Here is an 18,045-nt window from a genome sequence, read left to right as displayed (position 1 = left end):
ATGGTAGTATTAAATGGCTTACTACATTAAAAACTGTTTCACGCAAAATGTACGAGTAACTTCTGGCTGTGAATAAAGCATTCCGACAATTTATGCAACCGCTGACCAGCATTTTTTCGACGGGTCAAATGCCCGATGGGTCGGGTTTCTATTCGCGTCAAATGCCCCACTATGTGGAGCCGAACAGGGGTCAAATGCCCGGGGGTTGCCCGGGGGGGGGATGATCGCGCTTGGAATTGACTGATACACAAGGTCTCCGAAAGCCGCTTCGGCATGCTTGTAAAATCAGAAGCGGACCACCCTCTGTTTGTGTCGTGTAATGACTGTTTGCAACTCGATACTTTATATTCACGCGACACGATCGGTTGAAATTTTTACTGAGTAGAGAAATTTAAAGACGCCTTTTACCTTTATGTTGAAAAAACGTTTCAAGGAAAGGAAATGTTGATTTAATCACGCGTGGTGTTTTTTTGCCATTCCGAGCCGTAGAAACCCTTCTCTGGCGCGTTTACTGTTCAACAGTGTTGCCGGCTCTAGTTCGGCCTGTACTAGAGTCTCAAGTCTCAAGTTGCAAACAGTCATTACACCACACAAACAGAGGGTGGTTAGCCTGTGGTAAAATCTACTCTATCCATCAAACGGTAAAATCGACTCTATCCATCAAACCGATAACATAGTAGCTACTAGCGCATGCGCAGTAGCTACAACAAAAACAGGATTAAGCTAAGACATGTTTTTCATCGATAACATAACTACTCTTTAAAGGATTTGTGTGTAATACTTATACATCTCAGTAACTCGGCTTAAAACAAATTCTATTTCTCCGTAAAGATTGTGTTTTAAAACAAATGGTAAACGGCTTAGCGTGCACTATCCAGTTATTCATCATCATCATCATCATCATCATCATTTATTTGCCTTTATGTGTATAACAAATTATTAAAAATATACAGCAAGTTGTTAGGCGAGGAGACCTCAGGAAACCACCAGGCTTATAGGAGAGGCTACCTCGACATCACAATATTACACAAGATAAAGGCTGCGAAGGAGTGCGGCAGAATCTAACTCGGAAATTATTTTAATAAAAACTCTAGTACTTTGTTCTTAAACGAAAGATAGCTTGAGAGGCAGGAGGACATTTCCAGACCCTAGGTCCTTGGTAAAGAATTGTGAATTTCTTGATGTTCGTGCGACAGGAATGCACACGATAATTTTTGGCTGTTCTTATGTCATATTTATGGACTTGACTGTTCGTCATAAACAGATTGAGGAAAAGGGGAGGCAGCAGTCATACACTCGAGAGTTTTGCTAAGCACTCAAGAAGGTAGAGTTGCTCTCGGCTAAGGCTCGAGAACCACTTACTCTTCTTTTGTGCTTATCAAGCTCCCACTTGCATTCGTAATTTAATAGTACCCACTGAGCCGTTTACCATTTGTTAAATTGTAATGTTTGCAAAGTCCGATAGGACAGGGATGCTTAAAAATTGACTGGCGACTTCGAGGAAGCGCACTTTTTTAAGACTAAGGTTGGTGTTTCCAAAACACTTTTTTATTTACCGATGGAGTTTGCAAATGTATATTTAGGTAATGTAATTATCTAGAGCTAGTTTTAAAATAGATATTTGCCTAAAAGTAAAGTAATAGCAAGTAATAATGACAGTTATACACAGAAGTGATAATTCTTAAATATTGAACAAGGCTAAGATACAACACAAACATCAATCTTTATTGAAAGAGAATATTTGCAACAATAAAACATGATTCAAAGTATGAGTCCGTGTTTTTGTAGTAGGTCCTAGATAAGTACACCTAAAAGCAACACATTTAATCAGTCCAAGAAAAAACGTATATCAAATCGGGCGACCAGCACATTATTGCCTACTGAAACAAATCATTTAACCCCTTAAAAATTATAAAGCACCACCTTCATCTCGGAACCTCAAAGAGGTAACGGAGCAGAGCGAGCCTGAAGAACGTAAACAATACAGTGTTTTCAAATGGTGAGTCGCTCTGGTGCTCACATCATACTGTAAAATGTGATATTCAACGGCAGTATTCCAAGAAGTGAACTGTTCACAAATTTCTTGTGGAAATACTTTCAAGCCAGGAACCTGTTTTAAGAAATGTTTGGTGTGCTTGCCCGACGAGACATCTTAACCACCCCAGGAGGGGAAGGGGATGTCTTGTTACCCTACCCTACTCAGTTTTTCTTTTCAAGTGTAGAAGAGTGATAGTTTTATAGGCTTTGAACTCCATGATCTTAAACCAAGCGCAGTAACACAGTTCTTCGTGACCGTTACGTGACATACTGTTCACGTGGCAGGACGAGCCTCTTTCTCCAGTTCCTGAACACATCTTTGTCCCATTTCCTGCAGACTGCGACGAACGGCATTTTGTAACACACCTTCCAATCTTGGGTCCTTACTGGAAATAAGAAGATAAAAATCATCACTAGTAAATAACCTGAGAGTTTTAGGAAATTTTTAAAGCTATATACTTTAGACAAGAAGTTTTATCAGAGGAGTTGATAAGGTAATTTGGCCCCCGTAAAGAGATTCAAGTACTAACGTTTCGAGTGTTAGCCTTTCAGCAGAGCTACAAGCTTCGTTATTTGTTCGGATTCGCTCTGCCGAAGAGCTAACGATCGAAACGTCAACACTCGAATCTCTTTACAGTGGCCAATTTACCTTTAGTCATCAACTCTATTGATAAACCAAACATTCGTTTCTACTCCCCACCGACGTAGCACCACAGTTTCTTTAGAAACAAATGCCCTTATACTTTAGACATGTCCGTTTCTTCACGACGTGAGTCGTCTTGAATTCCCGCCTTCATCCTTTCTCCAGTAAATGCCTTACAGGTTTGCCTGAAATGCGTACTTATTACGGAGTGACATGAAAAATAACTATCGATTCCCATTGAGAAAGCTCTCTAATCTCTATACTCCTTCGCGAGGAAGGTGGTGTGGTAATGCTTTCAAAATTAAAACGTTCTCTTCCGCTCGAACACAACAAAGAAGAAGGTGAACCGCGTAAGTGTGTCCTTTCGTTCTTCTCCCTCTAGCTTGGTAAGGCTGTATTACTGAAGTCCAAGGAGAATATTCACCGAGTTTCACGTGTGTTAACTAGCCGCCTGAACTAACGTCGGCTTCAGAAAAAGTATTATCTTTCCTCCTCGAGGGAAGATTGGTGTCATAATTTTGTCCTGACCAGGTACTTGCCTCAGAAATCGTGGCGTGTTAAAAAATACCTCGCCCCTCCCCCACTGGGGCTCAATTTGACTCTGGTTCCCAGCGTTGACCACTCAATGTGGTCACGCACTTCTGGCCCGCTTTGTACCTCATTATGAAAGTGAGGCTTCGTGCACAGTGCTTATTATGAAAACTAGTTTTCATTCAAATGCAAGCAAAACTAATTTTCCCGTGAAAAGCTTTGCACCTAGCATCGCTCTGGTAATGAGGTTCAAAACAACTCGGAAATGGCCTGCTCTGAAGCACTTTGGTGATATTGTGGCGCTGGTAGTTCTCAAGAATGACAAGGTATGTACGAGTAGTTTTTAGAAAAACATTTGTATGAGAATTTCATAGGAGAATTCGAGGCAATTTGCAAACAAGTTGTATGTAGAAACTCGCTCGTGCTTTTAATTAAGTCAAATTCTCGCCAACATTGTCAATAAATATGATACACGTGTAAAACACATAGACTTCGAATGCCTCAAAACTACACGAAAAAACGTTTTAACTCAAGGTAATGATAGACACCAACAGCATGTGATGTTCTATTTACTTATCAAGTAATTTGACTTTCACTTATCGCTCAAATTGGTAGTTTTAGAAACACCATACAAATTCATATTTTTGCCAAAGTAATTGATATGCAAATTCAGCAAATATTATGCTTGGGCCTCCTGTGGTGTCAGCAACTGAACCCCGTTTTTATTTGATCTTCAAATATTTGACTGGGGCCAATATTTAGGGTCTTTAAACAACTGAGGAGAAAGTGGTGCCTTTGTAATAGGGAAATTTAGCAACGGCGACGGCGACGGCAGCGAGAACGTCATTATTCGCGTTTCATCAAACGTCGTCGCAATTAACCCAACTTGCTTTAATGTCAAATGTAGGTGAAATTTTCCGGAGACGAATTCTCGGAGACCGCACCCAAGTTTAGAAAGAGAAAGAAAAATTCCTCGTCGTGTGTTTACTTCCTCCATAAAACGTGCCATCAGGAAATTTCACGTCCTAGTTGTGATCGGCGAAAGTCGCAATCGCTGCACCGGCCACACCTGGCGATTTTCTTCGATCGCGGCGATCGGCGTACATAATCGCCAAGTGTGTCGCTGGCTTAAGAGTTGGAAATTAATCGCAGTGGTTAGACATCCTACCTTACTAGCATCTTCACGACATTGATAACCGTCTGGCATTCTCTTTTGTACACCTGTGTTAGACAATTTCAAATATAAGTATCGTTGAAGGACTATATATTGTACAACGACTACACTTACTCCAATCGAGCTAGATTAAATGAGCGGTTTTAATTGAGTGTCGCAAAATCAAAACCAAGAGTAATTACTCTGACCAATCACGAGACGGATGTAAACAGCGCAATTTAACCTATCAGAACTCGAAGCAAATACATGTAACCGGCGCCAAGCGCGGGAAAACGCGTGCGAGCGAGGCACGATTGGTTTTGGTTGTGTTCGTTATTGGTTGAGAAAGTGGCGCGAGTTTTATTGAACCAAACTAAGCAATTAGCAACTTACGTTCGACAGTCAATTACAAACCGCTCTAACTCCGTAAAGTTTTAATCTTCTTGAGGATCATAACGTATCGAAAATTGATAGCAGGCTAGAGATACGCAGAATCCACCAACAAAATTGAAAAATTAGGGATCTGTGGAGGAAAGGAATCTGCTTTCTCTACTTTTTCAGTAGGTATCGCGTAACTTAACCCTTTCTTAAGTAATGTACTCTTGTTCTTATGACATGCGAGTCTGTGGATTAAATCCAAACTGTACCTTTCAATGACATGCAAACTTAGAAGTCCAAACAAATTCGTTCCCAGGCTCTCTTCAGGGGACGCGTGGTGCGTCATTTACGAAGTAACAATTAACGTCTCGGGGACATCAACACAACGAGAATATAAAAGTCGTATGGACGGTGCCATGTTTCGTTTCTGCACATACGTTCTGCGTATCTCGGAATGGTCCAAGAAAGTCGGGTTTCTTAAAGACGATGCCTACTAAAACAGCGATATTTTTGTGCGGTTTATGACTTCTCGAGAAAAGCAAATCTTACAAAGGGCTTTGGGCATCAGTGTGGTAACGACGATTTTTTCAGAGATAATAAATTTTCAGTTTATAAAAAAAATGCATACATTATTCTGTATTTTAGAGTATTAGGGGTTTAGTTTCTAAAGAAATCCCCAATTTTCTTTTTCGATTCCAATAACCCTTGCTAATCCGATTTACCTTTCCCACGTAGTCATAAACCACGCAGGCAGTTTAGGCACCTTCCTTAAGAAGACCATCGGGAGATGCGCTGAACGCTTGCGCAGTAACAAAAGTGGGCACCGTCCTAGGAGATCATAAGCTCGAGATTTGTATCACGTGATCTGTGGTGTGGGTACAGCCTGATTCAACGATTACGCTTAGAAATCGAGAACGAACAGTTCAATCTTATTAATATTAATTCACATTCCATTGAAATAACAAGTGTTCCTTCCTCACGGTGCTACTGCGCAAGGCAAGCACCTTTTCGCTACTTACTCCATGGCATTCATGATAGAGCGCTAGTCAATTTATGCAAAAATTCTGCAGGACCCAGCCGTGAAAAAACAAAACAAAACAAAAACAATCAAACAAAATGGTTCAAACGCACCCATCACAATCAATGATCGTGACCTTTCAACCCTCGGAAACAAACAATGACTGCTGTGAATTGAATGATAGCGGCGAAAAACGAAACCGTTGAATAATTTTGAACTTCAGAGTTTGCATGCTGGTGAGTCAAAAAATTATCAACAACAAGCAATTGACAAAGATTAGAGAAAGTTTGAAAAATAAGTCACCTGTTCAATTTCCTCTTTCTTCTTCCGAAGTCGTTCCATCTTGTAAGCTATCCACTCTCTTTCTTTTCCAACAAAACTTGCTTTACCACCCTTTGCTCCCTGCTCCTCAATATTGACATCTTTAAATGAAGCAAGAGAGGGTCCATCGTGCTGGTTATACCCTGCAAAATGTGCCGATAGAGGCGACATATTTCCAGATACGGGGCTCAAATTGTCATCTTGGCAAAGCCCTTTGCCTTCAGCTTGCTTGGTATTGCTGCTCAAAGGGGAAAAAGCTGTCAATAGTTCACTGTCCACACTATCAGACGTATTATCTTTAAGCCTTTCCTCAATGGCACCAGGATTTTCCTCATCGATTGCCAGGCCGTCACTTCCGGGTACAAAGTCCACATCGACACGAGTAACTGTACAAGAGGTGGTTTTGCACCCAAGTTCTGAGGTTCCTGTGGAAGCACGATTTGATGCCTTATTGGTCTTTGTAGTGGGAGACGATAGCAATGTGGTCTTTTCGTTACCATTCACATTTACGAAATCGTTCACAAGCATGTCCTCTATGATACTAGAGTTAATCATCTCACTGACTCGTAAACCATTACTTCCAGGAGCCACGTCCAAATCTGCGGAAGTGACTGTACAAGAGCTGGTCTTTCTTGCAACTTTCTCGCCTGGTTTCGCAGCCATTTTGCCATCGCGATTGGGCATCACAAGCTTCAAAGGCTTCCTTGGAACCTTATAAGGGTGGGGTGCCTCATTTGATGTATCTGTATGACGCCTCTTGTTAGCGAAACGAGAGGATACGTTGGGCAGCGTTTGATTATCCAGGTCACGTTTTGTGTTCATAACGTTCTCTTCCTGGACTGTGCTTTCTGAACAAGCGCCATTTTCTAACAAAACAGCGCGACTGCTGCCATTCTCAAAAGCTGTTATCTCAAGCGCAGGTGAAGTCCTTTTACCCGCCATTTCAGATGTCATTTGCATCTGAACTGGCCCACAGCTATAATCACCGTTTACATCTTTGACACTTCCGCCTGCGCTAAAGTTGCAGTTAGAAGGAAGTTCTGTCGTTTGCCCTTGTGCGTGGTAAGTGGTTGCAGCAGTGTGACAGTACTGTGACTCTTTTCCCCTTATTTTCAGAGGCGCCTGAGACACTAACGTTTTATTCTTTCTAGCAGAACCCAGCGAAATGTGGTCTTCATCTACAGTTGAAGCAATTGTACTACCGGGTATTCCATTGTAGAGCTTCCCGTTGTTGTTATTAATAGCTTTATCTATATCCTTATCGACATTCGTGTAACGTATTTCAGTAACGTCTCTGGCCATGGTTAAGCTCTTAGGAAAAACTCTCAAATCCTCGCTTTCGTTTTCATGTTTATTTGAAAGGAAATTTACAGCTTCGTTGTCAACATCACTGCCTTTGTATAACGTATCTCGAGCAAGCGGTGCTACACTGACAAAAGAAATAGCTTTGTCCTTCAAAACGGCTCCTGAAGGTTTGACTAGCGAGCCTTGTTGTTCATTCACATTCGAAAAAGCTGCTTTTTGTTTATCAATACTGGAAGAATTGTCTGTGACACCACCAAGGGCGAACACACCAGATCCAACTTCAGCTGTTGGCACAGCTATATCAGTTGTTGCAGTTTTCAATGCCATGTTGACTCTGGACTCGGTGTTCGCTCTGCCAGTGTCCTCTTCATTGTCATCGTCTCTTGAATCTTTATTTCCCGGTTTCGAACTTCCGTCGATTTCATATGAACACTCAGTCAGCAATGGCTCAACATGACGAACGCGTTTCTCAACCTTTTGTCGCTCTGTTTCAATAACTGTTCGTCGTTCAGTACTTCTGCAGTCGCTAGTGGGGGTCGCTACAAATGGCCGCTGTTTTCTTGGTGGCTCATCAAAAGATAGGGACTTGGGAACGGCTTTTTCCTCGGTTATATACAATATTTGGGGTCTGCTTTGAGACCCACTTTCTCCACGAACGTGTTTTTTCTTTGTAGCGGTAATATACAGTACTTCAGGTTTAGGAGCCCCTGAGGTGAAAGTTGGTACACTTTGCGTTCTCCTTGGATACCTCATCACAGGTTTCCGAGTAGCTTTATTACTATCATCTCCAGTAAATTTGTCTACGCAAACTGTGCTATTGCTGCCATCATATTTGTCGTACTCGTCGCTGGTGTTTTTTCTACCATATTGTGCCAAATCTTTCGCAGATGCGTTTACATCAACGAAATCTTTAGCTAGAGATACGCGTTGGGAAGACCCAGAATTTGGTTTCGGTGAGCTAAAATCCCTGGGTGAACTTACTGTGTTAACACCAATACTGTCTGTATTGATCACATGGTTCAAAGCTGCAATATTTGGAGCGTTTCCATTCTTGGCGCCTTTACTAGTTTCCAAACTGTTCTCAAGCCGATCAGAATTGATCATCTCTTTCCTTGTCTCACATACATCCGCAACACGTTCTCCTTCGTTGTCATCGTAACACAATTCTTTAACAGCATCATTGTGTTCCATGTCACCTTCACTTACGTTGGTCGGGTGGCTCGGGGAATAAGGCGATGAATCATCCTTGGGGGGAAGGGGAGGTGAACATTGCTCATCGCTCTTCCTGGTAGGACTGCTGGGTGAATACGGCGTGGAAGCATCATTATATCTCGCGTTGCCGTCATCATCAACACGGACTATCGAGTTACTTGAACCATGACGCTGATGTTCTTCATCAGAGGAGATTTCCATATCAACATTATCGAAATTTTCTGGCACTAAATGATGACTGTGTTGCACATTCTGATCTCTGAGGCAAGTATTAAGAGATAAAGTGGAAGACATATTCGCACCACCAGGGATGTGTTGGGAGTGTGTTACCACTGTATTCGATTGGCAAGGTACCTTGCTTGGGAAACTACAATATCTTGTTTCTGTGACACCATCATCAGTTGTTTTGCTGTTGTCTACCTTTTCTTGGGGGTTAATCTCAAGACTCAGATCCTTGGTTTTAAGCCTTTCATGTTGCTTGTTAAGAACATTACTAAACACAGCGGTTTTGGACAATTCTTCTTTGTTAACATAAGCACCATCCAGGTTACATGATTCCTTCTTGAGGCCTTTATCCTCTGTTCTGCTCATATTTAAGGCTCCGTTGTTTGTAGCGTGACTATCCTTCTTTGTGTTACCACTCGGATGTAGTTGCTGGGAAGAATGCATCTCCTGTTTCGTGACGTAACCGTTACACTCCCTACTTTTCTGACTTGGTGAACGTAGACCTTTCAGCGTGACACATTCACTCTCTGTGTTATTAAAGACCAGCTCTTCGTCATCACACTCCTGATCTTTGTTGGATCTATCAGAATCTGTACCTTCTCTAATGCGTCTTTCTTGAAATACGTTGTCAACACAACTTGTAACGTCGTTACTTTCTCTCCCGTACACGTCTTGTTCTGGGTCATAAGCATCGATTCTACCATTCTCAGACTTGCTTTCCATATTTCCTTTCCTCTGAGAGTCTTCACTATCTTCCTTGTTATGCAGGCCATCCTCTATAATCTCTCCATAAATTTTCCCCCGGCGCTCATTATCATCAAACTCAGCACTCTCCTCACTTTGTCCACCATTCTTTAGATAGTTGTCATTCTTACCTTTTGCTGTATCATATATTTCTTTCTTTATGTCATTTAAAACTGAGACAATCGAGCGATCATTGACTTCTTGTCCTGTGCCGTGCGCTTCTTCTTTATCTTCGTAAACAGAACAAATTCCTCCTCCTTTATTCCCTTCCTGCTCGGTGCCATCAATACTCTCAACGCCATTGACCTCTGCCTTGTTGCTGGTATACATTTTAGCACCTTTCATGTTACACTTCTCACGCCTCGCTTTGTAAACGTGACTATCCTCATTGTCGTGACCAAAATCCACTTGCGTGACCTCAGCGTGACTCTCTCCAGTATGCATCTTCTTCTCCTGGTAGCTTGCATCACACAAAGCACTATCCAACTCGTTGACTATCTGCATCCGACTGTTAACATTAACTATAGCATGTTCTTTGTCTTTGATATCTCGAGGACTGGAACCAAAGTGTTTTCCGACGTAAGCTTCATCCCTGCGTTGATCATTTTGAGTCTTACCAATCTCTTGCTTTCCATTACCAGGATCGACAGCAGCGTAGGAAGACTTGAAGTTTAATAACTCCTGTTCTGTACAAATGCCATCAATTCTCTCTTTTTTGACAGGGGGCAGTGACCGCTTCAGACTGCTATCGTAGCTACGCTCGACCATTTTACAGCCTCCAAGCTTCAATGTATCACTGCTTCTCTGACTTACCTCAGTACCGTAAATGCTTTGTTCCGTATAAAGCAGATGCGATCGAGTATTATTCATCCTAATATTCCCTGCCTCAGAAGTTTTAATCTCTATCTTATCAGCTGTAACACAATGACTGGCTTTCTTGACGTTATTCTCGTTCTCTTTGGTATTAACAGTCTCATTCTCTGTGTAATTCAAATTCCCAGCATAACAAAACGTTTTATTTGGCTGTAGAACGCCTGGCGAAGTATCATCGGATGAAAATTCCATATCAACAGCAAGAAAACTTTCCGTCTTAGAGTTTGCTTGTTCCAGCTGTCCAACGGACGCCAATTCTCTTGTCTTCGTAGAAGCTGTAGTTTCATTCAATTCTAGCTTATTCGTCTTCTCAAAGTCGTCAACAATAAAAGTGGCGTTCTTCTCAATTGTCGTAAAATCGTGATCCTCTGAAGAGAGATTGAAAGGTTTGAGTTTCACTTTAGGAGAAGCCGAGCAATTCCTCGCATTAAGACAAGCATCAGCATCATATGAATTCTCTGCAGGCAAATCTGTAATGTCATAAACTTCCTTGAGCTTGTTCGGACTGTCTTGGACAGAATTGTCACCAAAACATGAAACAGCCAACTGAGTTGCACTGTTCTCGAGAGAAGTCATCTGTCCTTGAGATGCTTCTTCCACAGCGTGGCCGCCACTCTCTGTCTCTTTTGAGAAAGCAACACCTTCATCTGTACCCACCGACTGCAGGTCCTTGTTGCTATGGGACCCTTTAGTTGGGGCACTGTATCCATGAGATCTGACTGCACGGCCTCTTGCACTTTCTACACTCTTTGGTGCAACAGAACTGGTATCGTTTGATGTCCCTTCTTCGGTCTCTGGTCTTCTCAAGGATATGTGGTCCTCAGCTAATGATACAGCAAGATCATTCAAAAGACGATCCGCTCGTCTTGTGATGGATTTCTCTGAAGCTGGACCCCTCGACTGTGAGAGATAATAATACAACGAAAAAAGGTTAAGAGAATTAAAAATACCGTCAGCTACTGAAAATAAGCTTACCATTCTCTAATAACGTAAAAACCAGGTGGTAACATTTCTTGCGGTGCCCAAGGTATTTACATATTTTCGCAACGTCTTTCATTAAAAACCGGCCTTAAGCTTGGTTTTCACTAGCGACGCAAGCAACGGCGCAACCACAAGAACAAGCATAAGAGTGCTTATTTCACCCTGAAAACGGCATCGACGCAAACATAAGAACAAGCGCAAGCACAAGGATCAACTTTTCCTTTTCTTGTGCTTGCGCTTGTCCGTGCGTCGCGTTCATTTTCACTTGACATAAGGCTCTTATGCCTGTGCTTGCGTCGCTAGTCAGTAAAATCAGTTTTCTCTGCAAAACCTGCCTACCTCTCGCGTACTTCTTTTCTGGTCCTGAGGAGAATGTCTCTTACTCTCACTTGTTTTCTTAACACTTTTGTTTCTTGTACTTTCACTTTTCCCGCTTGTAGTATCAGAATGGCTCAAAGTACTATGGCCAGCCTGCTTTCCTGTGAAGAACACATCCATTTTTTTTTTATATATTTACAACACTTCACTTACTGCTAATACAAAGCGCGGTTTTCAATTGTGTGCCGAAAGTAATTTCGCGTATGCTTTGGTTAAGTTTAACTTCGGTCTTTGATTGGTTGACAAAGCTCGCGCAATTTTTCTCAACCAATGAGAAGCAAAACCAAAACCAATCGTGACTTTTTCACAAGCGTTTTCCCGCGCTTGACGCCGGCTTCATGTGTTTGCTTCGAGTTCTGATTGCTTCATTGTGCTATTTGTGTCTGTTGTGATTGGTTGGAGTAATTGCATTGGTTTTGGTTTTCTGACACTCAATCAAAAACCGCTCTGTTTCACAATGTTGTAACTTTCCAGTAGAGTGTCTTTGAAAATAGTGGGAAGTCTGCCAACACAATCGAACTAAAGAAATTTGAGCTGTTGTAGTGCCGAATGCAATAGATCAGAGGGAGAGCTATGTGAGTGAAGAAGCTCGCTTTCTTGGCCATTAATTCAAGATACCATCAGTAATACTATTAGTCTAGTTGATGAAAGCCTAGTTTCACAATTTAAACGCAAGTTTCCAGTAGTGCTGTTTATTATCCAGTACAGGGTAACTAATCAAATGAAAAATATATAGCGGTACTTTCCCGTGGTGCTGTTTATTATGCTGCACAAGGTGGTTCTAACTTTTGAGTCGTGGATGAAATCCTAAAGTGTGACTATTCAAATGAAAGCTACTGAGCAGTACTTTCCTGTGGTGCTGTTTATTATGCTGTACAAGAAGTTCTAACTTTTGAGTCGTGGATGAAATCCTAAAGTGTGACTATTCAAAGAAAGCTACTGAGCAGTTATTTCCTGTGGTGCTGTTTATTATGCTGTACAAGATGGTTTTAACTGTTCAGGCCGTGGATCAAATCCTAAAGTGCGACCATTTAAATAAAAGTTGTCGAGCAGTATTTTTCTGTGTTGCTCTGTCTTGCAATATTTTCAAAAATTAAACTGGTCATCTTTAAAAGTTCTGAACTTGTGCCCATTCGAGACAGAAAGATGAAGCTCGTTTTTCTGTGCCACACTTGAATTTCTGAAAAAACGTTAATACCATTTGGAACTAAGGATACCACAAACGTTTATGGACCAGATGTAAGCTCACTTTTTTTAACTGTCTCAGCGTCTTCTCTGGCCTTCTTGTCATCAATATGGGGTCGCTTTCTGTTCACACCTTTAGGGGGCGAACCAGACTCTGATGAGCTATGCGAACTGGATGATTTATCATGTTCATCTGAAGTGGTTTTCTTTTCTTTTTCCAACGAAGAATGTCTCTTTCCTTCCTCTTTAACTCTGCTCCTTGAAAGTGACGACAAATGTTTCCTCTGCTGGTGCAACATCAAAGAACGGCGAAGATCACAGTGTTTTTTGCTGCTTGTGCGTTGAATTCCCTTGTCATGTTGTATTTTCCCATTGTATCTTCCTCTTGTGGCATAGCTGCGGCTGTTGCTTTGCCTTGTCACTGAGCTCGGCACATTACAAGAGCGACTTTGCCTTTCACCGTGTGGAGGCGTATCGTGACGTGTATAATCAGAGCTTCGTTCACTTGATGAACTCCTTTTGCTCCTGATAACAGAGGAATGTTTACCTCTCAATGGTGAGATGCTGCGACGACCACGGAAAGAACCCACAGAATTGTCACTGTGTGTTCGACCCAATGTTGTTCTGTTGTCAAAAGCTTCAGGAGAACGGCTCCGACCCTTACTCAGGAGAGGAGACCCTTGATGGCCAAAGGGCTTAGACCACAGATTCAATGGCGAAGTACTACGGCGACCTTGTCTCTCATCTGGAAAACTTTTGTGATTAGTTCTCAACCACTCATCCGATCTGGGTCTTTCATTAGACAAACTCCCAGCTTTCCTTCCGGTTAAATCTCTACCCTTGGTACATGATCTTTGATCTGCTAAGTCTTGTCCGCGTGAAAAATGATTGGGTGTGTCTGTATGTAGGACATCTGGATCAGACAGCCTCCTTCTAGTTGGGTTGCTAGGAGCAACAACTTCCCATCGTGGAATATGGTCGGTTTGATCAAATGATGAAAACCTGCTTGCAATGTCCCCTACAGACAAACAAAACAAAACTTTGTGTTAAGTCAAATTTGGAGGACTAGAGTTGCAGTCGTGAACACAGTGCTCAGTGCATCAAACCCTCCATCTCCAGCTTGGTGGTTTAAGCTGCGTCTCTATCATTTTGTTACTTCCTTAACAGACAAGAAACTTTACCCTACAGTCTCTCTCTGTAATGAGAACACAGGTGTATCTTATATCCCTGCTATGGGGATACCCTTCATGCAGGCAGATGTGTCTTCTGTGGTTCACCACTCAGTCAAGGTCTCAGCCACAGACATACAATGCATTTTAAGGCTCCTATAGGTGGACACATAACATAGGCAGACTCCCCAGGAGCTTCAAGGGAGAAGAGCTGGGAGGGGGGGTGGGGTGGGGTGGGAAATATAAAATATATTTGATTATTACCAAAGGAAACATACATGTATGAGCTGTAGCTGCTTCACGTTCTAAACAAGAAAGTCATGACCTGGCTAAGTTATATAAGTATCATCATCAGTCTTGAACTGTGGGGAGATTTCCACTCAGTTAAAATTTCAGGTTCAACCAGGTGAAATTTAAATGGAGTTTATGCATAGATCTTGTCTATGGATGCTATACAGTGGAGGGCACTACTTTAAACAATCTAGGAGGAGTAGGGATGGCGCAGTGGTGAGAGCACTTGCCTCCCACCAATGTGACCCGGGTTTGATTCCTGGACTCAACTTGACTCGGGGTTGAGTTTGTTGTTGGTTCTCATCCTTGCTCTGAGAGGTTTTTCACCGGGTACTCTGGTTTTCTCCTCTCCTCAAAAACCAATACTTCTAAATTCGAATTAGTGCTCTGCATTAAAAACATTGACACTTAAATAAAGTGATTTTATACATCTGCAAACATACCCTGACTTCTGCCCTGATGGCCTTGAATGTTGTCATATTCTTTTTCAGTATGCCAGTCCCTTGTTCTTTGACATGTATCTTCTGTTCTGTAGCCTCTTTCTTGAGAAGGTCTCTTGGAGTAATTGTACTGGCCATGGACATGCTCCTCTCTCAAGCTGTCCTGATATGGTTCATGGTAGAAGTCCCTACTCATATTAAGTTCGGGGTAACTGGTCTCAAAATCTCTTGCATCAGTTTGATCAGTGAAGGCATGGTCATTGTCAACTTCACCGTCGGGCCAAAGGTCATCCTCATGGCGATAGGAGAGTTCCTAGAGTAAATAGTGCAAATGCAGAATTTATGGTCAAGTTGCCGCTGCAGTTTTCAATTGAATGCCAAAAGTAATTTGTATTTCAAGTAGTATTTGCTTTTGTTTTTCTTTACAGTAATTACATTTTGTGATGGGTTGGTACAACTTGTGACACATTCCCAACCAACGAGAAGCAAAACCAAAACAAACTGTAACCTGCTCGCATGCATTTTCCCGGGCTTCGTGCTGGTTACATTAATTTCGTTCCAGTCCTGTTTGGTTTTTATGTTATTCATGTCTGTTGTGATTGGTCAGAGTAGTTCTGTCCTTTGCATTTGGTTTTACAACACTGAATAAAAACTGCTCTAAGTTCAAACTGAATGCTCTTAGAAGAAAACCACACAAGTAATTATATACCTAACACCCCCACCCACACCTCCCAGATACAAAACTTTTCCAAAGAAAGACAAAAAGTTCATAGATTGACAGCCTTTTCAAGGCAAAAAACTTTGAAATGGGCCACAGTCCCTATTAAAGTCCCAAAAATGCTCTTCTTTGACCTACAGACTTGTTATCACTTTAGAACTTTTGTTAAGCTTTCAACAGGGAAGAAAAGAGCTCAATTCAAGCATCACTTCAGTTGATTCAGTTTTTAGGAAAAGGATATTTTTGAGTTGCTTTTAACCTCATTATGAAAGTAATGATTTATAAATGAAAACTAATAATATTTTCATATGAAAAGCTTTGCACTTTTATAGTCTCGCTTTCATAATAAGGTTCACAGCATCTCGGAAATGGCCTATTCAAGCCCTTAAAATAACAACATAAATACAGAACCAAAGTAACCAGTCCATATATGTCAAATTAGAGCAAATTTAGATAAATTTGGATTCCAAAGCCAAATCGTCAATTCCACCCCTTTTCTACCAGGCCAAACAGATTGAGTATGCTCTCCAATACAAACCTCTTCTCTGTCATAATATTCCCTTTCAGAGAGATTGTCACTGCCACCATTGTAATCAGAATCCCAATCACTCCTGTTTTCTCCAAGGTATCCTCCTTCAGCTCCGTCACTATCCCAATGTTCCCACCAATATTCCTCAGTTTCTGGCTCCTCGTAGTTAAAATTTTCACTTGTATCATATCTTCCAGCAAAGTCATGATCCTGATAATCTCTCACAATGTCCGCGTCATCACTGAAATTTTCTTTTCCATTGTAATGCGCGACATCTCTTGGTGTAGGATTCCTATTCTGTGAACTCCTATCTCTTGAATACTCCATTTCATTTCTAGCATCCACCCCAGTTTTGTCTTTTGGGTGGTTCCCATTTTCCCACCTTAAATTTCTGCTATGCAGTTTACCATGGTTTTCATCAAGAAGCCGTCCAGATTGCAATTTGTTCCTTGGAACTCTCCAATAACTCAAGGTAACTCGATGTCCAAGGATGTGCTTCCCATTAAATCTTGAATGAAATGCGATTGATTTAGTGAATTAAAGGAATGTAAGTGCGTAAGAATGACAGGCTACGCAACAAGTCGTGACAAGTGCTAGAAAAAGTACTCCCCCTCCCCACCCGGGTTGCACCTTCCAACCTCCCCCCCCCCCAAAAAAAAAAAAAAAACTTGCCCAACAGCTCACCCTGTACAGTAAAATGAGATTTATATGCAACAAGTGTTCATCATACAATTTGTATGTTTAGAGGGGAGGGGGAAGGTTAAAAGGAATTGACTAGCCCACTGATCTTTGTTCTTTTGATCTTCGAATCTGTTTGACTGGAAGATACAAAGGGATATTGGCTCCGTTTCGGCACGGAGAAACAGGCAAGTACGTTGCACTGCACGTGGAAGCTTTAAATAAATTAACTACATAAATTAAGTTACCGAAGTTCATTTTACGTTGGCCTACATTTGATGAGTATTTCCAAATTTTGGCCTACGAAATCAATAATTGGTTAACTATAAAAAATAAAACACACATAATTAAATACATTTCAAGCGGAAATTGACGTAAAACATGCTTCGTTCAGCACCTTTAAATGAAAGAAGTGACGTACGTCCCCTTAAAACAAGCTTTATTTTAGCCTTTTAAAAGTTAGATTAAGTCATTTATGATCGCGTAAACAATTGATTTACATCCAGTGTACAATTTAAAGAAAAGGAAAGATGTTTTGGCGACTACAATAGACTTCGTATAACAAGCTGGCCAATAGCCAATACCTTCCTATCACATCTTCGGCGACTGCAGTAGATTTGAACTTTAGAGCGACGAAAATCCATTTTTTATCTTTCGAATGAACAATCGTCTGCACAGAGCACTCTCCTACTCTTTCTTGAAAGTAGTTCCTGTAAACAGACAAAATCAAAATAGAGCGCAATATCACAAAAAACCTCACAAACATGAATTGAATTGACATGATGCTTTTCAAACAAATTCGTCGCATTTAGTGATTACACTACCTCAAATTCGAGATTTTGATGCTCGAGTTGGTTCGTAAACCTTTGACAAATATACAATCTTTCACTTCTAAAAAGTTGTCAACGTTGAAAGGCATTATTACGCAAGTAATGGATTAAACAGTCTGTTCTCGATGGTGTCTGCGAAACGATTGAAACACGATGCGCTCTGCCTGCCAACCGGATATGTGCAATCTTCATATGTGACATTTTTTTAAAATTTCTCACGTACCAATCTCCGCGAATTTTCGCGCGGCCTTAAAACAAACTTACAATGCACAGTGCAGAGAAAAAGACAAAAAACGAAACGGAAATGACAACTAGAAATCGAAAAACATTAGGGGAATTTTTTGGAATGTACATGACTGGTCATGACTATTTTTAGCCAAGTTCAAACAACTGGTTACTTACTCAC

At 41.3% G+C, this 18,045-nt stretch overlaps 1 protein-coding gene across 2 annotated transcripts in view; it reads right to left on the bottom strand.

The window, feature by feature from the left end:
* LOC146475794 (uncharacterized) overlaps positions 1–17,906 on the bottom strand; it is a 48,860-nt gene extending 30,954 nt beyond the window's left edge. The window contains exons 1-9 of one of the 2 annotated variants that reach the window (XM_085115501.1): positions 17,634–17,905; positions 17,394–17,519; positions 16,141–16,639; positions 14,888–15,197; positions 13,049–14,002; positions 11,761–11,900; positions 6,064–11,340; positions 4,380–4,432; positions 1,705–2,423 (exon numbers count right to left, since the gene is read on the bottom strand). In XM_085115501.1, the coding sequence (XP_084971627.1) occupies positions 2,312–2,423; positions 4,380–4,432; positions 6,064–11,340; positions 11,761–11,900; positions 13,049–14,002; positions 14,888–15,197; positions 16,141–16,639; positions 17,394–17,519; positions 17,634–17,728 (7,566 nt within the window). In that variant the 5' untranslated portion in view covers positions 17,729–17,905 and the 3' untranslated portion in view covers positions 1,705–2,311. Of the gene's footprint in view, positions 1–1,704; positions 2,424–4,379; positions 4,433–6,063; positions 11,341–11,760; positions 11,901–13,048; positions 14,003–14,887; positions 15,198–16,140; positions 16,640–17,393; positions 17,520–17,633 lie in introns of those variants that run through there. The other variant, XM_085115502.1, reaches the window with a different exon arrangement.
* Between the last annotated feature and the right edge of the window lie 139 nt (positions 17,907–18,045).

Source organism: Pavona decussata, unplaced genomic scaffold (assembly GCF_977016875.1).
Source record: "Pavona decussata unplaced genomic scaffold, jaPavDecu1.1 SCAFFOLD_83, whole genome shotgun sequence".
Taxonomy (NCBI): domain Eukaryota; kingdom Metazoa; phylum Cnidaria; class Anthozoa; order Scleractinia; family Agariciidae; genus Pavona; species Pavona decussata.
Note: the sequence above shows the minus strand (reverse complement) of the source record. Positions and strands in the feature narration are given on the sequence as shown.